This window comes from Lasioglossum baleicum, chromosome 13 (assembly GCF_051020765.1).
Source record: "Lasioglossum baleicum chromosome 13, iyLasBale1, whole genome shotgun sequence".
Lineage (NCBI taxonomy): Eukaryota > Metazoa > Arthropoda > Insecta > Hymenoptera > Halictidae > Lasioglossum > Lasioglossum baleicum.
Genome location: NC_134941.1, coordinates 10,302,686 through 10,330,678, shown reverse-complemented (window position 1 = coordinate 10,330,678; position 27,993 = coordinate 10,302,686). Strand labels below are relative to the sequence as shown.

At 44.5% G+C, this 27,993-nt stretch overlaps 4 protein-coding genes across 14 annotated transcripts in view; 3 read left to right on the top strand and 1 right to left on the bottom strand.

Annotated features, from left to right (window-relative positions):
• LOC143215443 (dnaJ homolog subfamily B member 13) overlaps positions 1-27,993 on the bottom strand; it is a 32,723-nt gene that overhangs the window by 3,542 nt on the left and 1,188 nt on the right. For 6 of the 8 annotated variants that reach the window (XR_013010387.1, XM_076437570.1, XM_076437573.1 and 3 more), the window contains exon 1: positions 12,020-13,517. The exons of 1 other annotated variant lie outside the window; for it this stretch is intronic. Coding sequence is in view for 6 of the 7 variants with exons in the window: in XM_076437570.1 (XP_076293685.1) it covers positions 12,020-12,396 (377 nt within the window). In the remaining variant the exon portion in view is untranslated. Of the gene's footprint in view, positions 1-1,058; positions 7,348-12,019; positions 13,518-27,993 lie in introns of those variants that run through there. One more of the 8 variants, XM_076437571.1, reaches the window with a different exon arrangement.
• On the top strand, positions 1,280-12,029 carry LOC143215444 (uncharacterized). Of its 2 annotated transcripts, none has more exons than XM_076437578.1 (5): positions 1,280-1,553; positions 1,919-2,432; positions 2,754-2,851; positions 8,422-9,348; positions 9,612-12,029. In XM_076437578.1, the coding sequence occupies exons 1-4, from the start codon at positions 1,514-1,516 to the stop codon at positions 8,454-8,456; spliced, it is 687 nt and encodes a 228-aa protein (XP_076293693.1). In that variant the 5' UTR covers positions 1,280-1,513; the 3' UTR covers positions 8,457-9,348; positions 9,612-12,029. The 2 variants fall into 2 exon arrangements, with proteins under 2 accessions (XP_076293693.1, XP_076293692.1); XM_076437577.1 differs by having other exon boundaries at positions 3,645-9,348.
• Positions 10,568-24,636, top strand: LOC143215439 (uncharacterized). 3 transcript variants are annotated; one of them, XM_076437567.1, is made up of 6 exons: positions 10,568-10,997; positions 15,538-16,085; positions 16,505-16,640; positions 16,721-16,899; positions 17,098-17,241; positions 17,690-24,636. In XM_076437567.1, the coding sequence occupies exons 2-6, from the start codon at positions 15,579-15,581 to the stop codon at positions 18,152-18,154; spliced, it is 1,431 nt and encodes a 476-aa protein (XP_076293682.1). In that variant the 5' UTR covers positions 10,568-10,997; positions 15,538-15,578; the 3' UTR covers positions 18,155-24,636. The 3 variants fall into 3 exon arrangements, with proteins under 3 accessions (XP_076293682.1, XP_076293681.1, XP_076293680.1); XM_076437566.1 differs by lacking the exon at positions 10,568-10,997 and adding an exon at positions 13,655-13,919 and having other exon boundaries at positions 17,693-24,636; XM_076437565.1 differs by lacking the exon at positions 10,568-10,997 and adding an exon at positions 13,655-13,919.
• Positions 24,396-27,993, top strand: LOC143215446 (uncharacterized). Its single transcript, XM_076437579.1, has 4 exons — positions 24,396-24,553; positions 24,657-24,896; positions 25,055-25,067; positions 25,642-27,993. The coding sequence occupies exons 1-4, from the start codon at positions 24,396-24,398 to the stop codon at positions 25,954-25,956; spliced, it is 726 nt and encodes a 241-aa protein (XP_076293694.1). The 3' UTR covers positions 25,957-27,993.

Genomic DNA, 27,993 nt, shown 5'->3' with positions numbered 1-27,993 from the left:
GACACTATCACAATTTATGAAAAAGGTTGCAGGACTGTTTGAATCAATTGCAAACGGATATACATAATTGCCTGCGAATTTTTATGCAATTACAAGAAACGCGAACGCTGAAAGGAACCTATACGAACAAAGATTAACAGAGTCCCTGTGTTGTCTTAAATCTTCCGGCGGTTGAAATACATTTTTCTGTGATTCTGGTTTCCTTAAAAGGGACGACTGCGAGGAGATGGAAATTTGCATAAACATCCGCAGTATAGCAACGGAGCGTGTCTGTAAGTTTCTACGTCTTCGAGGAATAACAGAATGTTCTCTGTGCATCGTAGGAACTTCTGAAACGGAATAATGTCTCGCATAAAAATCGTTTAGAGAAGGAAATAGAGACAAATAAAGGGGGTGCTCGTGCGCTTGCAAACCATTATGAAAATGGTAGAGATTCAGTGTCGCTGATTACTAGAAATATCAGAGCTTGCAGAAAATAAAATCGATTTCGTCAAGAGACACGAGATATCCGGTTACGAAAACACTGGAAAATTGAAGTGTCGCACTGTCGGGGCTTTTCCGAAATTTTGTAAAATAGAAAAGCATTGCTGTTGCACGCGGCCCATAGCTGTAAAGAAACCTGAGAGGTTGTTATTGGGAACGGATTGAATTTCATGTCATTTCTTAGTAGACATCGTTTCGCTCCGTAAAATTTGTTAACAGACTCGAAAGAACAACGTAGAATTTATTTTTTAAAGCAGAACGAATTTAAACAGGCTCTAAAAATCTATTTAAGAAAATTTAACACCGGAAATTTCGTGTTGTGGTTGTTGTGTGTCCTCTCGAGGGTTTTTTAACGTTCGAAAAAGCGAAAAACATTGCGAGGAGTGTGTGGAGGTTGTTATTGACGATGGATTGAATGTCGCGTCGATTTTTAGGCAGCAAGAGGTTGTTCCGCGTGGAGAAAGCGTCGGGCGACAGAAGCGGAAGTGGAGGAACGTCTCGCGATGCGGAGAAGATCGATAAAGGAAGCGACGGAGAAGGGTACACGGCAATGCAACCGAGAAGATCTCACTTACGCCTGCTTGATCTCCAAATCGTTAGCATTCTTTTTCAACGACAGCACGCCATAATAATCTATGCTTCGCTTGGCGCACGAACAGTCTTCCTCGCACGACATCTCTTTTACCGTCGCAGACAAAACGTCACTGAAAGACACGATTCGCAACGTGGAGCAACACCCGCGAAGCACTGCTTCAAAATACACCGATCGCCGAGACTATGTCTGTCCATCCGTGGCTAATGTCAGAGCATAAACGCTGGGAAATCACGAAAAAAAAGGATGAATATCGACGGATCGTCGCTTCAAGTGTTTTCAACAAACCAACGCGCCCCTCTCGACAACGAAATAATATAGCAACGCTCGTGTGTTAGCTCCCGTGATTATTAGTCGTCTCGCGTTCTGTATTTATTGTTAAAGACGGTGCAATAATTTGGAGATCGGTCGGTCGATCCTGCGAGCAGAAGAATCAGCATGGAGGCCTCAGGATTAATTTTGAATCTCGTTCGGAAAGGTGAGACCCGATCGCAACAATTTCTTCGGGCGCAGCGTTATTATTGTCATGATTCTCGACCACGGAAATGCATTGTAAGGCGAGCGTCGCGGTACTTCGAGCAATTGTAAATTACTTTCCTAACAATCTTTCTCGGTGTCGCTCCGGTCAATTATCTCGACTGTAATTTTACTTACAATCGTCCAGATACATACATTTTTATACATTTTTCTGTTACAAACATTTACGATACAAACTAGCATGTTAAACCCCTGTGTCAGAACTGAAAAAGACAGTTTCTATTTTGTTCAAAGATTTGCATACGCTGTAAATTCGCAATAAACGCGTCACTGTGATCAGCGTAATAATAAGATACGGCGTTTCAGGAGCCGCGAGGACGGAAACGAAGGAGAAGTGTTCCGGGGAGCAGGTAACGAGCACCGAGGACGTGGCATCATCCTCTGATCAACGTGCATCCATCAGGAAGCCGTACCCTTGCAATTTAATCGAGGAGTCGCGGGACGATTGCACGAAGGAGAGGACGACGGCAGGGGAGACGATATTCAAAGTATCTTTGAGAACGGCTGATGAAGATTTCTCGAGCGATAAGGAGAATGGGTCAAGGAAGAAGATCCGCGCGGAGCCGAGGCAGATCCCTGGCAGTCGGGAAAAGAGCGACGAACAGGAGAAAATCTTTGTGCTGCAGCAACTCGGTCGATCGCAGATACGCCCGGAAGGATTCCCGGCTTTCCTTTGCATCGATGGCCGGATTGCCGACTCGAACGGAGTTAAGCGAAAAATTCCGAGGCCTGCGAATGCGTTCATGCTATTCGCGAACGAGTGGCGGAAAAAGCTCGCCGCCGAGAATCCTCGGGAGTCCAACAAGGACATCAGCGTCAGGTGTTCCTCCACTCTGATTTCTCTCTGTAACTGTTTCACTATTTTTCCGCCTCCTGACGATTTACAGTAATCCTCACCTTTCTTATCCTTGCCCGTGGAGAATCGAGTACAATTATCCAGACAAAATTGTTTGTTCGTTGAAATTTTATTAATGTCCTTGTTTCTGATGTGTGGATCACGTTTATCTTATAACTTCTTTCTTCTTTTATAAAATAGTTTCAAAGTAGAATCTTGAACAGAGAGCGAGAGGAATATATACAATGTATGGGTCTAAAACATGTAGAATTCTTTGAGATATTGACGAAGCTGTTCTGTGCGCAGATTGGGGATCCTGTGGAAGAACATGGCGAAGGACGTGAAGGAAAAGTATTTCGCTCTGGCGCGGAAGGTGGACGCGGAACACAAGAGGAAGTATCCAGGTGCGCCTATAGTTCTCCTCGAACCGATATGACCCCGTTTTCGCGTTTGTAGCGGCTCGACGAAGTTTATCGATATGCATGAATGTTCACGGCGTGCGTTCGGTTGGTACACGATGATTGGTTGTATCCTTAGAACCATAGCACACCAGCGAAACCTCCACGGTCATAAAAATCTTCCGACCACAAGACAGCTTTTACAGTTTTGTTCCATTCACTTCTGAAGCAGACTGCGGATTTTATGCAGTTATATCGTACGCAGTGCGCAAAATATCCGGTGAACGTTCGGGCACGATTCACTGTCGTTTTCCTATCATTCAATCTGTTAACTATTCTCTAATAAATTCTCTTTGGTGTCAGCTGTTAAAATTCGCAGTCTGCAACCATTTTTCATTATTTGCACAGGGCGAGGGCAGCACCTAGCTGATCCATGTTATTGTCAGTGTTGTAGCTTACGCTTTTTCTCTATTTTACTCTGGTTGAAAATTTAATAGAGCTCCATAAACCACGGGGAACCATTAAATTTTTCAGTGCTGCGCATCCTGCTCTTTTATCTATTTTGCTTTATTCTCGCGTAATGTGCTTGGGGCTTGTGGGGATCTGAAATTCTTAAACCATTTTTCTACAACGCTAAAAATTGATATTCGGCTCACAGTAAATTCGTTCCGGGTACACGGTTGGGTACACCAGATGGGCATCAAACCTATCAAACTATTATTTTACCCTTTCCATCGGCCACTTCTCAAAAAGAGGTGCACCCTTAAGTATCGAAAATACTAAAAAACATTTTTCGCAGATTCCTCTGCATCAAGTTGGACAAGGGGTAGAGCACCGAGTGGGCGTGTAAATTGTAAAAACATGGATGGACAGGACCGGTGTATCAGCCGAATATTACGAACAAATATTTTATCGAGCGGGTATGGTGGTGGAGGCTGGTGGGTGAGAGGGGTGCGCAGCGAATTTTTCTCGCACACCCCGTACAGAGGACGCGGTGTCTGCGGGGTTGCGAATAAATCGCGGCTCGTGTAATTGGGCCGGTTCGACGATCGGTTGATCTTCGCGAGGTGGGCATTAGGATCATTGGCTCTGGGGACGGGTTTTTGGAGCAGGTCGGCGGCGGGTTCGCCGGTCGTCTGGCCCGCGGAGAGGACATTTAGCCGCGTGAATGCTCGGTAACGCTTGGGATACGTGAGGAATAATCGCGCTTGTCGGTGGGTGTAGGTTGTAGGTAGGTGTAGGTTGTAGGTAGGTAGGTAGAGCGCGGTCGTGTATCGGGCAGGTTCCTAGAGTCGCGTCGCAATCAATACCTCCGGTCTCTACTGTTCCCTCCCGCGCGTTCTCCGTCACTCACCCGAGAATATTTCTCCGCTTGCCACCCTGTGCCCTGTACCTCGACCCGCAAAACTCGTATCGCTCTGCCATCCCACCCACAAATCGACGAGCTGTAATCGCATTTTAGCTCCCCCGTGATCGGTCCTCCTCCCACTCCCTCTCTTTCTCTCGCTACATCTCTTTTTCTATCTTTCTTTCTCTCTTTCACTCCACACTCTATCTGTATTTCTCTCGTTTCAGCCATCTCCTCGTCCGACCTCTCTTCCTCTTGGCTAATAACGGATTTAGCTGCGAAAAAAAGTCCAGGAATTCATCCCCCATTTGGGGTAAAGGGTTTCAAGCTATCGGGGATGATGGCCACGGGAAAAAGATTGAGAGACCATCCGGCTTTGATAAGAAATATTCGCGGTGAATTGATTCAAGCTTTTGGGACTACCGGGCGTTTTTCTCGGTTTTGGTGGAGAGTACATTTTCGAGGATGATTTTGGGTGGAATTATGTGACGGTCGAAGGAAGATTTGAACAATTTTTTGGATTGTACTTACAATAATGATCATGGTTGAAATTTCTCAGATTCGTTCCCCCGATTTGAGCCGAAGGGTTGAAGTTATTCGGAGTGATAGAAGTTAAGTGAGAAGGTTGATGGGTTAGGTGAAAACTAGCTTTAATAAGGGAAAATGAGAATTGAATTAGTGTCACTCCCTCTGGTGGTTTCAGGCAATACTTGTCGGACGGACTTAATGCTTCCCTGGCCCGCAAAGTTAGGCAGTAATTGATTATTTCGCGATTAACGAACCGCGGGTATTTAAACGGATTCATATTATTATTGGCAAAGTTTCGTGAACGGTGTTTAAAGAAAAACTTGCATTTCTTGGTAAGAATATTTTTAAAGTACGTAATAACTATGAACCGGCCATAACAACGTGAATGATTAAATAGAATATTAATAATAGAGAATGTGAATTCGTCAAATGTCCATTATTAAACAATCTGCACGCAAATTCGCGGAATTGAAACCGGAAATTATTCAACCTAATAAATCTAGTTAATTCGACTTAAACATTTCATCATATAAATTTGTACGTTCGCCTGGGAATTTGCGAAATTATTTTTATCACGTGAAATTATTTGGTCAGCGAAATAAATTTCCCGCTTGCGCGTCGGCTTTTATAAAATAATCTATCGGAGCGAGACACCGCGTAAAAATTCTGTAGTTATCGAAGATTTCATGCTCTCTTTTTTTATATTTCACTTACGAAGTGGTTTTATGAAATCTCCGGGAACTGCGAAAGAGTTGAGGGGGAAAAATATGAAGCGCAGAAGCGGTTTGCAGTTTTCTGAGGAATTTCGCTGGGTCAGCATACCAGTTGCGTCTGCTGTAAACGCATAAAATCCGCAGTCTAGTCATAATCGATCCTTTTGATTACGCTTCTGCATTTCGACCCGTCGACATCGTTTCGGCGATGCGAATTGAGTAATAGAGGCCGGATGGAAGGGGGTTGAAAGGGGTTGAGGGGGGTTGCAGAAGGGGACGCGCACGTTCGACTGTTCTAACCGTTTTAATTAATTGGGAATAATCCATGAATGCTGTAGATGAACCGATATACCGAGCGCAAATAGTAATTGCATATTAGACGGATCGATCGCTTCGCTCTTAACCTAATCTCGTCCCCCTTCTAATTATCGTGTTTACATTACAATCGATCGCGAAAGCCAGAAAGTGAAGAACGCCTATCGGCTTGCCACCATATTACGAAAGAAACATTCGCGACGTTCTTAAATGAAAATGATTCGTTGCAAATCGTTCTTCAAGCCTCCTCAAAATTGTTTGCAATTTTCAATATTGTACAATTTTTTTTCATTTCATTCAACTTCTTTCTATCTCTAATTTAAAAAAGATAGAACTACAGTAGGATAGTGATTTGAAAGTCAGAAAATAATAAATTCGTTCGACCGTCGACGAATCAGAATTCTTTATTGAATTTCCCGGTGATTTGAAATTCGATAAAAATCCAAGGCTTTTAATTTTTCATCGATGGCTCTAATAAATGCCTTGTTAACGTTGACAGGCAGGAACTCGTTCATTAAATTTGTCAGTGATTCGAATTCAATGAAAGCATGGAACTTTTTATTTTCCGGTAATTTAATAACAGGCTATCGAGCATTCGTAGAACTACATTTTTATTATACGAACGCGGACAAATATTTCCAATTTCGATACAAGGAAACACACTATATTACGAATGTACCTGATGGAAAAATATAATTCGTCAGTACATCGTTAACGCGATGTTCGTAAAATTACGGTTTTACGCGGGGGATTAAAAAGAACAGTAGCAAAGATTCGAATGGACGTAGCTATAAAATTGTCAAAGCATCAGCGAGGGTTAAGAGAGCATTGAACAAAACCTCAGCGGTCGCAGAGGCGTTACTGCGTGATAATCTCGGCCGAGGGTGTCAGTTCCGACAAAATTTCTGGGCCATGGCCCGAGGTGCGAGATTCATGTGCGGGGGAGGATATCGCGGACCGGTAAACGGTCTCTCCTCGTCACCGATAGCCACCGTCGGTTGAAAGTTCGAGGGGGTGCAAAGATCCAAGCTAAATTCCCCACTAAACGTCGGTCGCGCAATCGACACGAGTGGGGGCTTGGGGGGTTGGTTGCGCGCCTCGGCCCCGAGCAAGCCCGAGTGGTCAATTAAGATCACCGGGAAGCGTCGATATGGTCTGCGCGAGCGTTCGAGAAACGCGGCACGGCGAGACCGGATTCGCGTGCATCTGCGCGACTGCATCGCACGCGTGACGATGAGAGAGGGGCGGCTGTCCGCTCGGCTCCGCTTCGCTCTGCTCGGCTCAGCTTGCTCTGCTTTGCTCTGGTTTGGTCTGCTCCGGCTGGGCCAGGGTGTGGAAATCGCTCTTGCAACCGCACTGGTCATAAATTGCAGTTTCCATGCACTTTGAAATGCGTTCAGGGAGGAGCTTTTGAAAAATAAAAGCGCTCAAATATTTTTTAATTCTAATTTTCTACTGGCTCATCCATTCAGTTTTTTGGCAATAGAGAATTAGAAATCATTGGAGACTGTATAGACATAGAAAATAAATTGCAGTTCGCATGCACTTTGAAATACGTTCAAGGAGGAGCTTTTGAAAAATAAAAGCGTTCAAATATTTTTAGATTCTAATTTTCTACTATTTTGTGGCTCATCAATTCAGTTTTCTGGAAATAGAAAATTAGAAATCATTGGAGACTGTATAGACATAGAAAATAAATTGCAGTTCGCATGCACTTTGAAATGCGTTCAAGCAGGAGCTAGTCAAAAATAAAAGCGTTCAAATATGTTTAGATTCGAATTTTCTACTATTTCGTGTCTCATCTATCCAGTTTTTTGGCAATAGAGAATTAGAAATCATTAGAGACTGCATAAATACAGAAAATAAAAATGTTCCCATACAATGGTCAATGGCTAAAGAAATAAACGATCCAAATGCAATGACCAGGGGACAAAAAATTGAAGGTTCTATGGAGCTGGAAAGATTGAACGTGTATGTGAAAAATAGTAATTTACTGATGTAATAGAAAGGGGTCGCAGAAGTGGCAGCCAGTGCAATTCGAAAAGCGATTTCCACACCCTGGCGCTCCGGTAGTTAGCCTGGCCTGGTCTGGCGTGGCGTGGCACGGTCGCGCCAAGAGAAGCCGTCAAAATGTCGAGGCTGGTGCATCCAGGTGGCACGTCGAGCCGAAGACACGTCGGGGGAGGAGTCTCTCTCCCTCTATTCCTCAGCGTCTGTAACGATCGCCGGTCATCGATCCGCTATCGCATCAATGCGACGCTCGGTTGCTCAAGAAAACGAGCCACGTCGACGCGCTCTCCTCGTCGGGTTGCCGACGCGACGGCTCCGACGGAAAATCGCGTCGAGGAGCTCCGCGCGCTCCTCCGTGGGAATTTCTTATGGTAGGCCGAGGAACTTGAGAAATCACCTCCTTCTCGGTGCCACTTGCGGAGACTGCGGCTGAATGTTTGCTTCTCTCCGCGATTCGGATATCTTAATCCTTCAAGCGGTGTTCCCCGTTTCTCTTTCTTCGATTCTTCTCGCCTGTCCTCATTGTATTATGAGCCAGCTGTAGATTTTCATGTCAAATACTGGATTAGGACCTTATAATTCTAAAAATGTTTCCCGTGTTAACAGTTCAAAACCTACAGAATTTTATGTGAACAATTCTGACAAAAATTGTTCTGTTGCAGCAACAACACTGAAAAGACTCGAGAGCACGGAATAGCCTAAACCGGTGGCTAGATCCGCGCCCGCGGATTTCTCTGCAGATCTCGTGGATTCGCACGGTTTTAAGGGTGGCACACCGATGTGACGGCGCGTAAAGCGGGCGACTTTCAGGGATGCATCGCGACGCCCCGGAGAGTGCAACAGATAGAAACGCGGCTTTGCGACACTTATCGACACATCCATCGGATCGGCGAGATTGTTTATTAACGGAAGTAACGGGTTCAGGAGCGCGGTGCACCGCGCGCTAGTCTTCCCGGGTGTCGCGAGGGTTGTTGGCCCAGCGACTCTACAAGTGTGTAATCACCTGAATTACAAACTTCGCCTATTATCTTAAACTATATTCGTGTAAGCTCGGCCGAGCACGGGGAATTACAAGTATATTCATTTTTCGGGGAACTGCGGCCTCTGGAAAATGCATTTCCCGCAGGAAAAAGATTTTCTACGCTGCATTGTTCGGTACTTTTTATGAAAACGTAGCTTCGCGATTTTTAATATTTAAACTGCGAACTTTATGCTTGTTTAAACAAATGTTTGTCCCACCAGCGTTCTAAAATTTGCACTTAGATTGACCCGAGGTAAAGCATGATCAAAATTGTACATAAGAATAGTCCATCTTGAATGGCGCCGGTCTCGTGGTATAATGTTCTATTAAACATTGAATATTTTGTAGGTACGGTGGAACGATTTTCGATGAATGAAGCGCATCCAGTTTCATAGTCCATTTACTATCTTTCCATGAAGAGTGATTCGGAACTAATTGAGCGTTGAGACCAGAGCAATGTAAAACTGTTCAACCGAGTTGATTTTAGCATACTAACGCGCTCCGCGTTTAACAACGTCCTATGCATCGACTTGCGTTCTCGTTGCGAAGTCGGACCGCTAGAATTACGGTATGACTTTATTTTGTATTATTTTTAGCATCCCATCATTACTCCCTTTGATAGCGTTCAAACATATTTTATTTTATAACTTCCATTATGACTAGAATCGGATTCGTCGGTTTTTAAAGGAAAATTTTATTAAATTCTAAAATATAATCTATTATTGAAATAATCTGCACCGCAAGCCAAAGGACCAACCCCAACCAGAATTGCACCGTGAACCCTTCGCCAATCAACCCTCCAGACCTTTAACATCAGCATAATTTCCGTAGCGTCGTGGTCCTTAAAAACAAATCGAGAGACCATCGTCAGAATCGGAGGAAACAGCTCTGGCTATAAAATCAAACGGGAAATCGATCGTGCAGGGTGTCGGGAAGGAAGCCGTGGAGCCGGATCGTCGAAACTGCGCTCGGTTCGAACTCTGTCCGGGGTAATCGATGAGGGCCGTCGGTGGAGGTAAAAGCAGAGAGAGAGAGAGAGAGAGAGGGAGAGAGAGAGACAAGGGAGGCGAAAGCAGAGAGGCAGGTAGAGGCAGGCAGGCAGAGGCAGGCAGAGCAGCAGGCAGGCAGTAGAGAGAGCGGCAAGAATAACACGGTACATCGATCAGCTTCCGAAACGAGTCCACCGTTCGATCGTCCCGACACACACACGTCGGCGCGACGTGGTGGTCGTCGACGGTGGCAGCAGGCTAGCTAGCTGGCTAGGCTAGTATCGTCGAGGCGAGGCAGGGCGAGGCGAGGGTTCGTTCAATCTGACGGAAAGATTCGCGGCGTAGGATCAAGGAGGAAACACGGGCGGACGGAATCGATAGGCGACGGAAGGGTTTCTTTATTTCGCGGAGAGGGCCGAGAGACGGCGGCGGCGGAGGTGGAAACGGTCTGGCCTCCTCGTGGTGCGTCCTCCTCCGCATCCACCTCTCTCAGTCCTCCTCTTCAGGGTGGGGAACTATCCTCCCTCTCGTTGCCACCCTTCCTCCTCCGCAGGGGAACGGGGGGGGAACCGTTGCGCGTCGACCGGCGACGACGACGTCGGATTCGTCGCTGACGAAACCGTCGGTGTAGCTCGCTGCTCCTCCGCGTAAATTCGTGGACGGTGCACGGTGCTGCCGCGTCGCTCGCGCAACACACGAAAATCAGTGCGACCGGAGTGCACCGCGAGGAAGGAACGCGGGTCGACCCGTGCGCGGCCTGCGGTTCCCGCTTGCGGCACGCGCGCCTCTCTTCTCTCTCTCTCTCTCTCTCTCTCTCTCTCTCTCTCTCTCTCTTTCTTTCTCACTCCTTTCGTCTCTCTCCTCTCTCGCTGGGCTGTTTTGTACGATACCGCCGCAGATACCGAGAGACCGCCGCGGAAATAGGTCGACGGACGCGCGCGCACCACCACTCTCTCGCTCCCGCTTTCTCTCTGTCTCTGTCTTTCTACCTCTGTATCTTATTCTCTCTCTCTTTCTCTCTCGTCGACGACGGTAAACACTGGTCCCAGACCACGCCGAAAACAGACCACCGAACCGAGCACCAGAGAGAACACCTCTACGCGCCCGTCTGCCGAGAGCTGATTCCAGCTGGAGACAATAGGGGACGTGGCCTGGCTCGAGGAGGGAAAATATGAACCGTCTGAAAACAACCCTGCCGACTCGCTGCCGACCTGCCGAGATTTGATCGGTATGGACACTGCAGATTTAACGTGTTGTTCGGATAACGGACGGTCTGCCAGACCGCTCTATCAACGTCCAAGCTGGTTCAGAGTATAGGGTTGCTCCTCGGTGTATTTTGAACATTGGTGTTCTCGTAAGAATCGTGTGCTAATCGGTATGGACAAGTTGCCGGAGATTTTTCAATAATGGAGCTTCTGGACAGTTTGATCGGCGTCGAAGCTGTTTAGATTGTAAGGGTGTAGGGTCGGTGTTCACGATTGAAACTGTAAACGAGTTCTTGGAGAATCGTGTGTTGATCGGTATGGACAATGGAAGTTCGAGGTTCTCGTCACGTTCTTCGAATAATAAAGCTGCTGCTGAACTGTTCGATCAGCACAGAAACTGTTTAGATTAAGGCTGTAGGTGTTTGACGAAGATCGAAACTAGTTCTAGTGTGTTGATCGGTATAAACATGGGGGTTGTTTGGTGCTGAAATTGTTTCTGGAGTGCTGTTGATTACTATAGACTGGACTGGAGGTCCGTCTCGAAGCACCGAACATAAACAGAAGCTGGTGTCTATGAACATCTATCCGCCGAACAATTTTTGACTAGTGTTTAAGTCTTGAATGAATCTTCTGGCAGAAGGGTTTGACAAATAGGGGAAGAATTGTTGGTCCAGACCCTTCCAGACCATTTCTGTCGGAGTGACCGCGTTTTCTGGGATCGAGCCACCGGAGGCGGTAAATAAAAGATTGGGTATACCGCAGAAATTACTGCAAAATTGAAGGAACCATAGACGCATTGTAAGAAGCGATCAACGAATAATTCAACAAAGGAATCCTGCATCTAACAACTGAAAACTCGAGTCAACCCTCGTGCAACACTCTGCCAAATCCGCCCGAATTTTTCCATTCCCGTGGGTGTCATTGTCATCGAGGAAAAAGTGTCAGCGTGTCGGGGAAGTGCAGAGATCAAGGTACTCGAAGAATCCGATCCGCGTGTCCCGGAGTGTGATCGTCGCGGGAGATTCGGTAAATAATACGGACTCACTTTGGACGCAGGGGGTTGAGCAGTCGAGGTCCAAGGGGCAGTCGTCGAGGTTGATCGAAGTGTTGGAAAAGTGGCGGCGTTTCCTCCCATTGAGCGACCCCCGGCGGCCGAGTCGGAGCGGGGGAATATGAATCGCGGAGAGAGGGAAAATACGAATACTGCGTCGGAAACTGCACCGTGAATTCGGAACCATAAATTTGATCAAGCCGGGGGTGTAAACGGTGCACAGAGGGAACAGAGGTGCTGACCAACCGCTGCCCGATCAATCGCCGGACACTTCCGCCCAACAGACCCGAATACGCATCGATCCCGATCGACGAACCTGGGCTCGCGAACAGCTGGGACCGCTCATGCAAGAGGAATCGTCGGACGATCATCGAGCTGTAATTACCTGGGAAAAACGTGAGGACCGATTGGTCAAGACTTGCGGGTTCAAATTGAAAGACACGAGGACAAGTCTGCTACTAGGAAGAATCAAACGACTGTCTTCGTAATTATTTTCCGGGGAAAATAATTGATCGCAGGTCCTGTTATAGTTAGACTCAAAAAACACCTACTACACCTAAAGGAGATCTAACTCATGTTATAGCAAGATTTGAAGGAAAGGACTATTTTCTAAATAACCAACCCTCCAGGAAAATAATTGATCGTACCGGCCAGTTCTGTCGCTATCAAAAATCGAAGGTATCTATCGAGCTACGGCTTTTCGTATTTCAGAAAAAAACGATTGATCGGCTGGCTGCGCGGCGCCGAGTCAACAAACTCCGGTAGAAAAAAAAGATGAATCTGCACGGACGAGGTTTGTCATCCGAATTTAGGACACCGGAAGACAAAGGCTAGTTGCCGGACGTCTAGCACATGTGATAGCGAAGAAGCTCCTCGCAGGGAGGGAACAACCGAGCGAGAAAGAGGGGGACAAAGACAGAGAGAGAGAGAGAGTTCCGCGGGTGCGTAGCCGGCGAGCCGATTAGAGGAGGTAAAACGGGAGCGGGAAGGGTTGGAGGAAGAGAAAAAGCTTCGAGCATCGATCTCTCGTCCCCGGTGCAGCTACCATGACGCGGCTGGTCGGATACGTCGAATCGTGTGCACCGTGGGATCGGCGGGCCGCCTCGTGGCCCTGGAGACGCGATCGGCCGAGCTATAGTTAGTCAGGTGGGCGCAGGTCGAACATAGAGAGAGAGAGAGATAGACATACACATACAGACACATACACGGAGAACAGGGCTGGCTTGTCGAGGACAACTTGGACGATGACGGCGATGAGGACAAGGACAACGTCGCCGGGGACGACGATGACGCCACGCGCGACCAAATTACAAACGCTGGGTCTTCTCGACGGAATGCAGGAGGCCGATCGAACGCCTCCTCGCGACGACACCCCGTGCGTGCTCTTCCCACGTAAATTCGATTCGGTGACGCGTGCACCATGCACCCGTTGAGCCGTAATCGTCCGACGATCAACAGACAAACGGATATCGAGCCGTTCCAGAAACAACGCCGAGGGAACGATCGTTGTTCTTCCCAGGACCGATTTCTTTCGGAAATAGAGAGAGTCTCGAGGGAGAATCTTTCTTTTGGACACAGTTTGCTCGAGGCTCATACCCGAGAACTCCCGCGGCCGATATTTACCCGCGAAACCAACCGAGCTGATAAGCACAGCGCAGAAGCGACTCAGCGCACCGGTTACCACGATAAGGACCCGCTGCTTTTCTCGCAGAGATGGACTGCTGCAACTACGTCGAGGCGTACGCCGCTGGGGGCCACTTTTATCAGCAGCAACACTACTTTTGCTACGATAACCCGAACCCCGTCTACGCCGGTTACGAACCGGCGCCGATCGCCGCTGCGATCGACAACAACCCGCGATACAACGGACCCGTGCCACCTGGCTATTCTGCAGGTAGATCGTCGAGATCTTCTTTCTAGACTTCGTACCACCCCCACCGATTTTTTCCTGGCACTTCGAGTACCTAGAACCCCTAGAATGTTAGGATCGCTTGCGATTTTTCACAGATTTTTATAACTAGACTGCGGATTTTTTAATCGTTTCAATGAGCAAGAAATAATACGAGTATTTTTAAATTCCTTATTCTCATTTTGAAAAAATCTGCTGTCTACTTATTTAATTGATCACGTTTATAACCATTCTCTGTTTTATTTAGCAATTTTAACAAATAAATATTTTTGACGGTGCTGTTAGTTTTCAGACTTGACGGAAATTGAAAGTAGTCCTACATGTTGAGGGCGGGAAAAATATCTTTTTATTGAATGTTCTGTTTTAGAACAGTTATGTTTTTTTTAATTTTGTTTAAATGGGTCTCGATGGTTCCGAGAAGATACAGTAAATATTTCCGAATGTGTGCTATTCAATTAACCATAAGTGGTTTAGGGGTTGCATGCTCGAGGGGTGAGTGATCTTTTGCGCCTGCGTGTCGGTCAGCACACGAGCCTAACCGTGGCTGCATCTAGCTTCACGAAAGTTTTCCCGATTGATGTTTCTTCTCCACTTCGGAAATCTTTAAGTTTTGTTGTAATAGTAACGATTATTGCTACTTCTCCAACACCATTACGGCACTATACATATACACCGCGAGTGTCGCTCCTGAGTGGAATTTATGGGCGTTAAATAGAAAATGATTTTTAAGTGTCGGTATAATCGGTTTTCATGGGTACAGTTTTGATGCGACGGTAAAGATTATGGTTGGGCTGCTATAAAATCCTCTTCCGGCGACGATTTTCACGTTAATGACGTATCAAACACCTTTGATGACCAAAAACGACTGTGATCGTAAAAATAGGAAATTATGAAGTTCGAATTATCATCGATTTATTGGGCTGCAAATCATCTTTGTAGCTGTTCGACCCTTTCTCTCTTCCATTATACATTATTCTAATATTATGGACAGTTTACTATCAGTCAATGCACGAGAATTTTTGTTGTTACTATTCTTTAGTGACTTTAGCATTCCTTAGCGAGTGATATTTCTCACTTAACCCCTATTAACTCGATGAACTTTTTTCTAGTAAATCTCATTTCATTCTCGCACAGAGAAACAATTAGCAGAACTATATGCAGAGTCAATGTTAAAGTCTCAAGGATCGCGTTACGCGAATCTTATCTACTTACTTACACAGTTCCTCGTCATCGCGATAAAAACAGAACAAATTTAAACAATATTGTGCGCAACTCGTTACCCATTCGGTCTCTGTGGCATCGTCAATCGTATTTTCTCCGTTGCGCTCTCGAAAATTCATTCCTCAATTATTGTGTCTCCAATTTTATGTTACAGCACTGTTGTATTATTTTCGACGTACTATACTATACTACTAAAATGATGAAAAAAGAAATTAATGTCTAAAAATCTTCTCGGCATCACGCCCACGAAAAATACGAAACAACAGGGATCAATAAAAGCATAAAGCGAGGCGAGGCGATGCAAAACAATGAATTATAAAAAGGCATTTCGGGAAGCAAAGATAATTCGTGATACTAATGTGCGAAATGTTTACCTGTGCAGATTACGTGTACAATCCGAAGGAGGCCAGGCTGCGAAAGGCGATGCGTGAGCAGAGTCGCGAGCTATCGAGGCGATCGATCCTGCAGAGCGCGATCGCTCGAGCGGGTGTGATCACGGGACCGGTTGGATCCGCCGGTTTCCTGGATCACCAGCACCGGTTCGGCTGCGTGACAGCTTCCGGTCTGCCGATCAACCCGCCGGTGGAATCGGATCGTGTTGCCGAGCCCTGGTTCCAATCGGCTCCGCGACCGAAACCGATCCATTCGCCAAGAATGGCCGATTGGTACGGCGAGCCGATCGACAGACTGCAGGTGCATGCCGCCGGGATGCATCAGCGTGCAACCGCTCTCGACAAGTGCAAGGACCCTGCGATCAGGAACACGCAGACCAGCGTGGCCCCTGGTGGCCCCGACTGTGGCCCCAGCTTCCCCGCCGCAGGATACCCCGTTGACTTTGCCGATGTCAATCGGGAGAGAGAACTACGGCGACAGGAGAATATGCAAGAATACGGTGAATTCACCGACGGCCAGAAGTGGCATCCCTATCAAGTAATGATGGAAATGATTCTGCAAATTGTATTAGGTTGTCCCAAAAACTTTTCTGGCGACCTAATGCAATGGTATTAAACCTCGTGTGGCGATCAAGTTGGTTTCCTTTGGTTACGGATGTTGGTTATTAATAGACAGCTGAATAAATCCCAATAGATCCATATTTTGCAACATAAAAATTGTTTGCTTACTGCTTTAAATCGTACATGTACATTTTTATCGTAAATGCATAAAATTCAACTAGAATGTCTGTACGTTGGCTGTACGTTTAAGAATGTGACGTTGTATCTTGTAACATTGTGTACACAATGGAAACTTTCCTGTGCCCACTCAAGGGTTAAAACGTGCGTCTATTTTAGTCGGTTTTGCGGTTCTTTTCGCGAAGATATCGATTAATGGCTGGGTTTGGTGCATTCTAGAACGGCGGAGGTTCTCATCAGCATCCCAGGTCGTCGCACCCTTCTCAGATGAGCGGGATTCTTCATCCGAACGTTCAGAGTCCGAGTTCGCACGGACACGGACCATGGGGCCAATTTTGCCACGGTGTGTTGCCGCGTGAGTGTTACAGAAATCTTCTAGAAAAATAAATGATAGATGATCTCAATGAAATTACATTTGGATTTCTCTGTTCTCAGATGTACCGACCATGCCTCGAAGCATAGGAGTTCGTGGACCACGACACACTGTTTTGCTGCGGGACCGTCTGACCGGTAGACATTGCGGATTTACCGAGGAATCGGCACGGATGCCATACGCGCCGAATAAAATCGACGTGGAGAGCATGCGAGTGTCGTACTCATCCCCTGAGCATCAGGTCTCCTCCCATTTTCATTCATAATTGAAGTTAGTCGAATTTGGACCGGTTCACAAACGCATCTAGCAAAAGGTCGATTGAAATGGAACATTGTACAAAGTTGTAAACTGAGTCTACGCTCGACTACTCTCTCCTGCGTGTATAAAACAATGTTAACAGGAGTAACAATATCGTAATGCTTTTGCAAACTAATTGTAGATGCCAAGACTACTAGAATCGTCGGTGGACTCCATGGCGGACTCTACAGCCACTTCGAGAACTCGACGGGACGACGAGGGACCTAGGTGGGAGCCAAACACCATCAACAATGGAATTTCTATGGAGAACTTAACACCGACCACGGTAAGACTTCCATTGGCTTTGCTACCTTCGTCTACAAAAGAGCTCTGGAAAAATCGTCGGGAACATTAACTCACTCCACTATGTACCTATCAAGTTTTATTTTATCAACTTCCATTTAGGTATTCATTAGATCAGGAATATTCTAGAGGACATCACAATTCTATCTAGAATCATTCGGTATTTTGAAAGGGTATCTCATTCGTCTGTTCTCACTCCTTGAATATGAACGATGGTCGGTAACGAAAACTATGTTCCTAATATTTTTGCAAGAAATGCGTCCCTCAACAGTTAATTTTTATTTTTCATGGAGATTTGTAGTTTATTCACAAGTTCTTGAACCTCTAAGTCGTCCTTATCCATTCCATGTGTCCACCTGCTGTAATAGATTGTCTCGTTGGACCGATTGTGCTTTAGGATAGCAATTTCTAAAATGAATTCGCATCAACAGCAGGAATCGAGCGCGCCGCGCGAGAAGGAGCCGCGTCGTTGCGTGGACCGTTTCGAACCAAAGAAAAAAGCGGTGAGCAAACAACCGTTGCCCGGTTTCCATCAGGCGTTCGGCTCGACGGAGATCGGCCGATTTTCAAGGTCCGAGTTCTTCGTGAACATGGTGGGCGGCGAGAACGGCGGGAACGTGGAGGTGCCGGACACCGAGAGCCCTGACGTAAGTACCGAACGTATTTCGGATGTGAACAACGGGGCTGGATCCGCGAGCCACGAAGCCGCAGCCGCGGTCACCGCAACCGCAACCACCACGGTGAGAAGCTTCAACGGCGACGAGAACGAGGAGGCGGACTTCGATGAGTCGAGCAACGAGCTCGTCGCTCCGACGTCCATTGGCATGTACTGCGGACAGCCAACCGCCCCTCGTTGGCACAGTCCTCACGTAGGCGCTATAGGTAGCGAAATTTAAGCGGATCTTTATTAACCCTTTCGTGGGCTACAGCGTTTCCCGAACGGGCTCTTCCGCCTAACCCTTTGCGAGGGAGTTGGTGAACTTGGCTGAAGAATGATGAGGAGTCGATGAAGCAAATGGTTCTGTTGTTTAGGATATTTTGAAGCTAATTTGTTCGTTTCAAATTGTCTTCGTTATTTCGAATACTAAATCTGCACCCCCTGCGTGGGGATAGCTAAGCTTTGCTGATAACAGAGTAGTAGTTAAAATGTCACCTAAACTATTAGAATTAATTTAACAGTCCACTCGACAGCCCATTTCCTTCGAGTGCTCTTTGTTACTCTGTTCGATCAGACGCATCCTCGTATTGGGAAACGTTAGTCTATGAAACAGCTGTAAACAACTATAACGTTGCGTCCAAGAGTGTAAAGAGTATGCTACACATCGATCGGGAGGAGTAGCATACGGTCGACGGTGTGAGAAACCATTGTACACATTCTTTACTGTACATTTACAAGGCAGTCGTTCGGATATACTTTATTGTAAAACAATCAAACGCGTTTGCGCATCGACACACGATCAATTGATTCAACTATACAATAGTTCGTTTCTCCTGTTAGAGTTTAAGCAAACTGAACGACAGAGGATCGGTGAGAGTAGAGGACCTACTCACAGACACGGAATTCGGCCAGTTGTTGAGCGTGAAATTATGCGAGACACTGCGAGGAGCGGGTCCATTTCGTATGTCGCTGCCCGACAGGACATTCTACGCGAATTTTTGATTCTTCGAAGAGTGTCGGGCTCTTCAACTTATCGCTTTGCCTATCGGGAGTCTATTAATAGGCTTCTTAATAAACGTGCCGTATCAGTGAGCACCTGAATAATTTTCAACAATTCTGTGTTATTGTGTTGTCCATGAGTGGACTGCAATTTTTAATGAAAATGAATAGAATTTTTGTTGTAGTACATTAAATCTGTACATTAATCTATTATCGAGACTGCTGTGGATCATACAATTTTTTGAAAGAGTATTAACTACCCTCTGATAGGTGAAGCGCTGACTATAATTACAATTACGAGTAAGTTTGTGGAATTATCTTTCATTTAGAAAATTCAAATGGCCCGCGAAAGGGATTAGCGATTCATTGAGGATGCGGAATAGCGTCCACTTTCATTTAGGAGTAAATTACTATCTCCGACGTCGACGACGCTTTGTCCAAACCGAAGACGACATCTTGAGTCCGTTCGCTACGGTTCAGAAACTAAATTGTTTGTAAATCTAATTTATGAATTAGCGTGGCGATTAAATCGCTAATTACGGCTATATTAATTGTTTCGTTGCTGATCGTAAGAACGTTGGACATTTCTCGACTTGTACGAAAGCGACAGACTTCGGAGATATTGCAAAGGGCGTACGGAACGTATCGGCGAATTTTGTTCGCCGACGTTGTGCCTTCCAGGCGATCGCGGAGACTCGGAATTCGCGGTCGTGTGAAACACAGAAAAATCAAAAACAGCACGATATTCGAGCGTCTCGTACGTCAGAAGCTGACTGAGCAACCCGTAGCACGCGACGAGCACGATGGAGGATGGACTCTTAGTTGAAATTCAGTTACAATTTTCTTCAATTGTAAAATTATGAAATGAAGAACTGTAAAATTTGCAAATGTTCGGGATCTCCGCAGAATTTTATAATATCGAGAACTTTTTTGGAGAACGCCGACGACCTTGAGAATCTCTAGATCCTCGAGGTTTGCACTCCAGTTGCTCTACTCGAAGATTATTAACAATTTAATGGTATAATTTCAATGAATTTTCAAGCCAGGTTGCTCGGGCCAGCTGAAAAGTATAATCAAAATGTGTCGCTGAAAAAATTCGGTCGACACCTTCCATCAAGTTGTTAGGTATCGTCGACGATACACGATGCTAGTGTACGGAGACGATAGGTTATGAAAATATATTAAATTATATATATAAATATATATATATATATTTAAAGAAGTATATATATTGTACTTATATTAATGGAGGAACGAAAAATCGCGCGACGAAGTACATAAATTAATTATTTAGTAGAATTATAGGCGACACGTATTGCCGCGCGGAGAAACGTATAAATAAAAGTGAAATAAAGAAACATTCCGCACGCAGGAAGTCGAGGGGCCGAAATAAACACCCTTCCGGTTTTTTCGGGGAAACAACCCCGTTTCGAAGGGATTACACGGTACTTTGTATTCAGAACTCGCTCGCCTAAGCAAGGATCGATTTTATCTCTCCTATCGCGATCTTAATATACAATAATATCAACGCGCACCAAGCGACCATGATGATCGACGAATTTTCCGAGTTTTGAGATCGTAGACGATAAGGCTAGCTAACTGAATTTTTTATATAACCCGTTTTATCGTGTATTTATTGTCGGATTTATAGAAAATTCGGGACCTTTTCGACGTTACTTATAGACAATGTTTTGAACACTTGGATCAACCCCCTGCTTTTCTATTCTTTCAAACATTGTCATGCTCATCGAGACATAAATCTGAAATAATTATTTGTTAAATTCAATGAACAATTTCACATGTTGGAATTCTTCTTTTAATATTTTCGTTTTAATTTTCCACAATATTATAGCAATTGTTATATATATATATTCAATGCAATTGTTTCATTGTAGATTTAACGTGATATTAAGGCAAGGGATTTATCAACTGTATATCGTACAACTCAAGGACCCATTCTACGTTCTTCAACGCTAGAAATACCAAACAGTCCAGAAAGTTAGTCTGCAATTTTTGGATAAATATTACAAGATTATCTATCTTAATTTATTCTTCTTTCCCCCGAGTCTTTAATTTCATGCACTTGTATATAACACATTTTTTTATTTATCAATTGGCTTGGCCAAGAAAGCTTCATGCACGCTTTAAGGCCTAAAAGCAACTTTTATATCATTAAACTATATGAAATATGCCTACTGTAAGTATTATCCTTTTTGTTCTGAAAAATTCTGCTTGTAAAACATTAGTTCTTTCCGCTTTCGAAATGTAAAGGAAAAAAGCATGGGGATCGACGCAATATGCCGGTAAAACGAACGAATAAATTGTGGAGATTCTACAACTGAATTCAGCGGAGAACTTTCCTCGTGGTAATTGCGAAAAATTTGAAACGTTCCTGACCCGTTTGGTAGTTCTAGTGTGAAGGGAGTTGAGGAAGTTGGAGGCTTCCGTTCCATTCTATTCGACGCACGTTCAATTTACGGTACTCGAGAGTTTTTTAAAAAGGTACTCGAAACTCCTGAACTTTTCCCGAGTTCTCAACAGTTTGAAAAAGACTCGATAAAAGAAAAAAAAAGAGAACCCCGGTTCGCATTGACCGAATCCCGCGCGATCGATTTGATAGAAGACGTTTTTTAAAAGTCCCATCTACCGTTCGGAATCGAAATGAGGAAACGAATGAATTTTTGGATGTGTATTACACCGTATACTTTTATGATCGAGTTCTGAATCCCCGTGTCGGCGTTCGCGAGCCACGTTGATCGATCGATCGGTACATCATCGACTTGAACAGAATTCATGCCGGCTAACCCTGTACCTATCATGGGACCAAATCAAAAGCGAAGCTTTTATTTCACGTTCACCGTCGCGCAAACGTAACACGTATTGTCGCGTTCTAAGGAAATCCTTCTTCCCTCGTTCTGTTCGCTGAGATCGCTCCGGATCGGAGGCGAGGATCCATGCTGGATCGCACGGTGCTCCTCGATCCCTCTTTTCGTCGCACAACATTCACGAATAAACAGTTGAGTTGAGTTCACGTATAAAAAATTATAAAAAAGTTATCAGTGACCTTGTGTGCATTTATAGGATTTACAAATTGAAAAAAATAAATGTATGACTTACTCGTATGATATTATTAGCTGCAAATTTTCTCGAAATGATCAGCAAGCTTGTGAATTATCTGTTGTGTCTTTTATCAATTGGAAAATTGTTCGCGAAATACTGAGACACAGAGTAATAAATAAAAATACATATTCGCATTCACGAATCTGAGAAATATGTTTAAAATTGTCCGCGGCTTACGAGAATTCGATAGGTTTATGAATATTAATGCGAGGGGGAAAAATTTGTTGATGGCCCGCCCGATGGAGACCGCGTTAATTAAGCGATGAATCACGAGGATCCCGAGGAGCACTATGCTGTCCGCCATGACGTAACGTTCTGTCGAGCAGACAGCTACGAACACTGTTCGATTTAAGAAGAGTGAAACGTTGAAGTTTACAATTATTATTGTCCGTAGGCGACACCTTCGACGGGTGTTCGCACCTTCGTTTATCTTCTATTGGACGAGCGTACGTCCGGGAAACATGAAATGATGTATAATGCTGTGATTTGTTTTAAAACAAAAATGGTGGGGGCGAGAGAGAGAAATTGAACGATGTAGATTATAGAAAGAACGATTATAATTGTAAACGCGTCGGTCGATGACGAGTTGTGATAGAAACCGCGCAGCACATTTTAACGATACACGCGTAGAAACCGTTTGTTATTGAACGATCGACCATCGGCTGTCTTCGCTTCTGGATCGTGGGTAGCGTAAAACCGAGAAAAATTATTTATCAATTTGTACGGGTCTTTTTTGAAACCGGAAATTTATTTGAACCGGCCCAATACTTTTTGTAGCACGTAGCCAGAAGAAACTTGTTATCTATTAATGAACTCCGCGAGAGTCGAGCGCGTTTTATTATACTTGCAATTTTCTCGAAAGAATTTCAATGTGGCAAAATATTTGAAGAAGAAAACGATCGCTTCGAGACTGACTTTGGTGCGATGAGACGGAAATGTTTAAACAAAGCTTCGAGAGCGACGAAACGGCAGACGACGCTACCGTCGCAAAGTTATTGATCAAATTGAAAGAGAATAATAACAAGCTCGTTTTTAATTTTACGAAATTTCTGATATCAAAGGATTGATGTTTTCGGAGCGTCTTCCATGCCCGACGCGGTAAAATCAGAGAGGTACATTAAAATGTCGAACGAAAGGTATAAGTTTGAGGACGAACGAGTAACTTAATTGACAAAATATACAGGAGTGTATATGAAACGCCATTTTGGAGCGTCTTCCAGAGGTCTCAGCACAGCCATCTTGCCCACACAAGACGAACCCAAAGAATTCTGTTAATATTTCAAAAAATATCTACAAAAACACAGATAGGGGTAAAAAGAATGATTGTAGAACGATTGAAAAATAAGATGATTACGTTTCCGATGATCCAGAAGCGAAAGTGACGCCTATCAACGAACATTTCATCGTTAGAAACCCGCCGGAAGTCGCGAATCCTACGACGAGTGCAGTGACGCGTTGATTACTTGAAATTTTAACTAATTTTGTTACTTTACTGTCTGTCTTTGACGGCGGGGACTGTGTAACATAGGAGTACAGGACGTTTCGCGGTTTTAAATGGTGGTTTTAAGGGTCCCTGGTGGCCCACGATCCCGTTATTGGCAACGACGTTAATGTGTAGATTGTGATAGGACCGTCGTCGGAGAGACGAGAGAGAAAAACGGAAACGGCGTCGAACGGTCGCGAGAGTGCGGCGAACCTATGCGTATATAAACACGTAAACGACTTTCTGTCTAATTATTAGCGACTTATTAACCGTAATCGGTAGGTGGATCGAGATGAGGAAACCGGAAATGAGGAGAGTAGGAGGGCCGCGCTGTCAACGCGATTTCGGCAGGAGGAGACGCGACAGATAGTACTTGTGTACATCCTCTTAGTTCTGCAAGTGCCAACGTCGGTGTTTAAAACAAAAACAGAAAAGAAAAAAAAGATAACAGTCCTTCTAAAGGCTCGTGTTTTATTGTATCGAATTCGAACGATAACGCGTGTTTGCGCTGACGACTCCGTCGGACGTCGATGTCCCGCGAGAGCTTCCAGCTCGAACTTTCAAATGGTTGAATGTGTTCCGAATGCTTCCGACTTGAAAGCTGCTCGAGCTTTCAGACAGTTTAAACCGAAGCGATTCGAACTTTCAGACAGTGTAGACTAACAAACTAAAGCGAATCCAATTTTCCGACTCAAAATCCAAACGTCAACATCAAAATCCTGGTTATTTAATTCGAAATTCGAACACCTCGAACCATTCCGAACGAAACAGCGAGACAGATAGAAAGTAACAGGTCCGACGGAGTCGGAGGATAAATGAAATCATGTGAAACGTAACGAATCGTGTTTAATTCGTGCGGACGTGTGTACATTGATAAATGTATTGCCGGTGTATTATTGAGCTTAAAAATGAAAATGCGAAAATCGAGGGTGAACACGATCGCTCCCTGACCGAGCCGCAAGCTCGCCGCAGGGATACTTGTGACGGTATCCTCGAACGAAAAATGAGAAAATGTCCGATTAAGGATCACGTTGCGTGAGTCCCATCCGAGTGAAACGAGCGCGAGCAAACGTAAACGAGAAAAATAAACGGATATCTATGCGACAGTCGAGAACAAACTGTTCTTCTAATGGCTTTCTTTCATTGGTTTTCCTCAGTTACACCCGAAGACGTATCTGCCCTCTCCTGTTTTGTTTCCCTTTACGACGAGATCCTGCGGTATCCTCGGAGCTTCCAGAATTCACAGGATCAACGGAAACGGGGAAATCGTATCGCGAATTGTTCCGAACGAGTGCTGCTGGTTCGCTGGGCAGCAGAGATGCGGAGGACCGAGGATACCTGACAATATTGTGGTAAAAACTTCTCTTGGGGATTCATTGTAGGACTGCTTTCTTCATCGTTCACATTCTCAGTCAATAATTACTAGACAGCTGATTTTATGCATTTATGGAAAAAATGAGTAGTTGTGATGTAAAACAGTAAGAACGTTAGAAGAATACAAAAATACTGTTATATCATTTTCAACCTATTTAACAGTTTAAGAAGGGAAGTATGTCACTCCAGTTTGTTGCAATTCCGGTGGAAAATTTTTATTTCGCAGAAAGATCCGCTGTCCAGCAGAGTTGGGCAAAAATTTAATCAACGAATGACGAATAAATTTCTACTTCAATCGTTAATCGCAATTAACAATTAATCTCCTAGTTTAGTCGTTAGTTGCGGTTAACGATTACATTTCTTTCAATCGTAATTGTCAATCGGATAATTGATTAATGATTAACTGCTGAAATTTCGAAATGAAATACGGAATCAAAACTATATGAATACTGAAAACAACATCAACCGATTGAATCAGTCTTCGGTTTTTCGATGATTTCTTCTTTTAATCAACGATTGACGATTACCTCCATCAATCGATTGAATTAATCGTCGATTTTTCAATGATTACCTTTTTAATCGATTAATGCCCAACTCTGCTGTCCTTATGACACTTCAAGATTTTGTATATTTTGTTCAACTATGTTTGGAAAAATGGATTTCATCGAATTATTTAATAGTCGGTTTTGTCCACACGATCGTCAATCGAGGCATTTTCCTTAATTCTGTTTCTATACGAAAAATTATAGAATTGCACCGCATTTCTGGATTGCTCGCACCGCGCAAGAGACAAAGAATGGTTCGGTCGAAGTAACGCATCCGTGGTGCATCATCCGTCGGGCATGCAAGCAATACTCCGTCAACGAGAAAATTATGAAACCTATCAAAACGAGCGGAACAACGAAAGCTACATAGTAATAGGCACCGGAAGTATCAGCAACAACAACAGTCCCTCGAAAGACAATCTCAAAGACGAGACAGAGATGACACAAATGAAGCTCGAAGAGGAAGGTTCACCTAAACGTTCGAACATGCTTCCTGCGAATCAAAACGAAGATGTTTGATGAAATTGTTTTAAACTCATTAGACCTTGTATATTACTCCTACAAGTGTTACTTAACCGTTAGAATTAAAAAGCAGTTATTTTTGTTCAGTTCTATCTAGTAATGATTTTAATTTATATTTGCAATGCATTTCCAAAAAAAAAAGGGTCGAGAGATTAGAACCGAGTGGTTGACCTTATCAGTTGCTGTAAAAAATTATTGCTATTGACACAAGGCACAGAAAAATAGAAAGTAAGTTTGCGGTCACTCGTATCATTTTCTAATCATTTGTGTTTGCAATTGCACTTCGAAAAAACGTCAAAAGATTAGAATTGAGTGGTTCGACCTTATCGAACGTCTTGGAAAACGTCGGTTGTTGACACAGGGGTTGAAAACACGGTAGAAAACAGAGAAAGAAGCGGAGAAGGTCGTCGGTCACTTTAATGGTCCGTTGCCAATAAAACAAATTAATCATTTCCGTTGTTCTGCCGGGGGATCCACCGGTAGAATGCAACTTGTAAACAAAGGAACAAAAGCTCCGGGTCCGGGTTCGGCGGTGATGGTTTATCAAAGCGATTGTAATCGTGGATGTTTATTATGGATGAACCAACAGAAGGCGGCATTCTTCAAACGCGATAAAAACGAAAATGTCGTGAACCTCCCAATCCGTCTGTGGTGCTACCTAAAACCGGCAGGTAGTACAGGTAGTGGACGGGATATCCGTATCATAAACGACTTACGGGGCACGATGAGCATTGCGTTGCGTTCTATAGTCTATAGGATCCTCGGGGTAAGGGTTTTTCTTTTTATTGCACCCTGCCACTGTTTACGGGATCCTGGCGTCGCTACTACCGGCGAACCCTGCATCCACGAATCACCATTTCTCTCGTCTCTACACTCGCTCAGATTTTATATGTACACACTTTTAGAGGATTTACAATGTTCTTTTTATCATCCACACTCCTCGACTGTTTTAACCCTTTGCACTCGGAGCTATATTAATTCGAAAATTAAACATTTCTTCCGACCTAGAATATTTCAATTACCTACGATTTTTCAAAATGGATATGAAATTGGTATATACCTCGTACAATACCTAAATGTTTAATAACATATTTAATAACGTAAATAATATTCTGAATAATGCTACAGCAATTTTTAGTGGCGTCTCAGAGTCACCATTCGAGTGCTAAGGATTAATATTTCCACTGCTTTAATTTTCAGCCAGTCATTTTTGTCTACTAATAACCGAGGGGGCACTGGAAATCATTGAACAAACAAAAGTAACAATTTATGCAAAGATGGGCAGTATAAACTTCATGTTAGAATTCCACTAAAAATGTCATCATGCCTGCAGAAAGATGTAATTAATGAAGTACTAATGTTTCCACGATTTCGTTTCAGATTCGAAGGACATTTAGCCAAGTAAAGGAAACTGCCAACAACGAAGAGTGCACAACCGTTGAACAAATGATCGAATCCCGATAGGTACATCCACTCCGTTACGAGGACGTTGTCGCGTCACGGCACCGATATCGCGACTTTTTTTCATTCCCTCCGACGAAATTACTAGGACAAATATCGGCCAGGGCTGAATGGTTACTTTGCCAGCCGAAACTCGCGCGCTCGGGCAAACAAGAAACGGTCCTGGTCAAATATCTACTCGACGATACATCGGTCGGCCGGACGTAACTTGCTGTTGATTTTTGTCATTTGACTCGGGGAACGGTCAGTACAGTCTATCCGTCGAGAACGGTTAACCGTTTTCGCCTGCAGCTGCGGTGATCCACCGTGGCCACGACCGTTTCACCTTAACCCGTTAACCCCATCACGATCGAAACCGCGGCTGCTTTACTATCCGCGGAGATGCATATGTTTGCTCGCGTCGCTATCTTGTCCGCGAGCTCTTGCAAAACGATGCGAATGAAGAAATAATCACGTGTTGCTTGGTTTTCTTATTTGGTGTTGTTAACCCCGGGCTGTTTACGCGAATGTTTGTCCTTTGAACAAATTTTGGAAAACTCGGATCTTGGAGACGTTAGATCGCAGTTCGTAAGA

What these genes read in the sequence shown, in the direction of transcription:
- LOC143215439 (XM_076437565.1), top strand. Translation starts at nt 13,739, where the DNA reads ATGGACTGCTGCAACTACGTCGAGGCGTACGCCGCTGGGGGCCACTTT. An exon ending in GCCACCTGGCTATTCTGCAG is followed by an intron (nt 13,920 to 15,537) that starts GTAGATCGTCGA and finishes TTACCTGTGCAG; the next exon opens with ATTACGTGTACAATCCGAAG. An exon ending in ACTCATCCCCTGAGCATCAG is followed by an intron (nt 16,900 to 17,097) that starts GTCTCCTCCCAT and finishes AACTAATTGTAG; the next exon opens with ATGCCAAGACTACTAGAATC.
- LOC143215446 (XM_076437579.1), top strand. Translation starts at nt 24,396, where the DNA reads ATGTATTGCCGGTGTATTATTGAGCTTAAAAATGAAAATGCGAAAATC. An exon ending in CCGATTAAGGATCACGTTGC is followed by an intron (nt 24,554 to 24,656) that starts GTGAGTCCCATC and finishes CTAATGGCTTTC; the next exon opens with TTTCATTGGTTTTCCTCAGT.
- LOC143215444 (XM_076437577.1), top strand. Translation starts at nt 1,514, where the DNA reads ATGGAGGCCTCAGGATTAATTTTGAATCTCGTTCGGAAAG. An exon ending in TTTGAATCTCGTTCGGAAAG is followed by an intron (nt 1,554 to 1,918) that starts GTGAGACCCGAT and finishes ACGGCGTTTCAG; the next exon opens with GAGCCGCGAGGACGGAAACG. An exon ending in AACAAGGACATCAGCGTCAG is followed by an intron (nt 2,433 to 2,753) that starts GTGTTCCTCCAC and finishes TTCTGTGCGCAG; the next exon opens with ATTGGGGATCCTGTGGAAGA.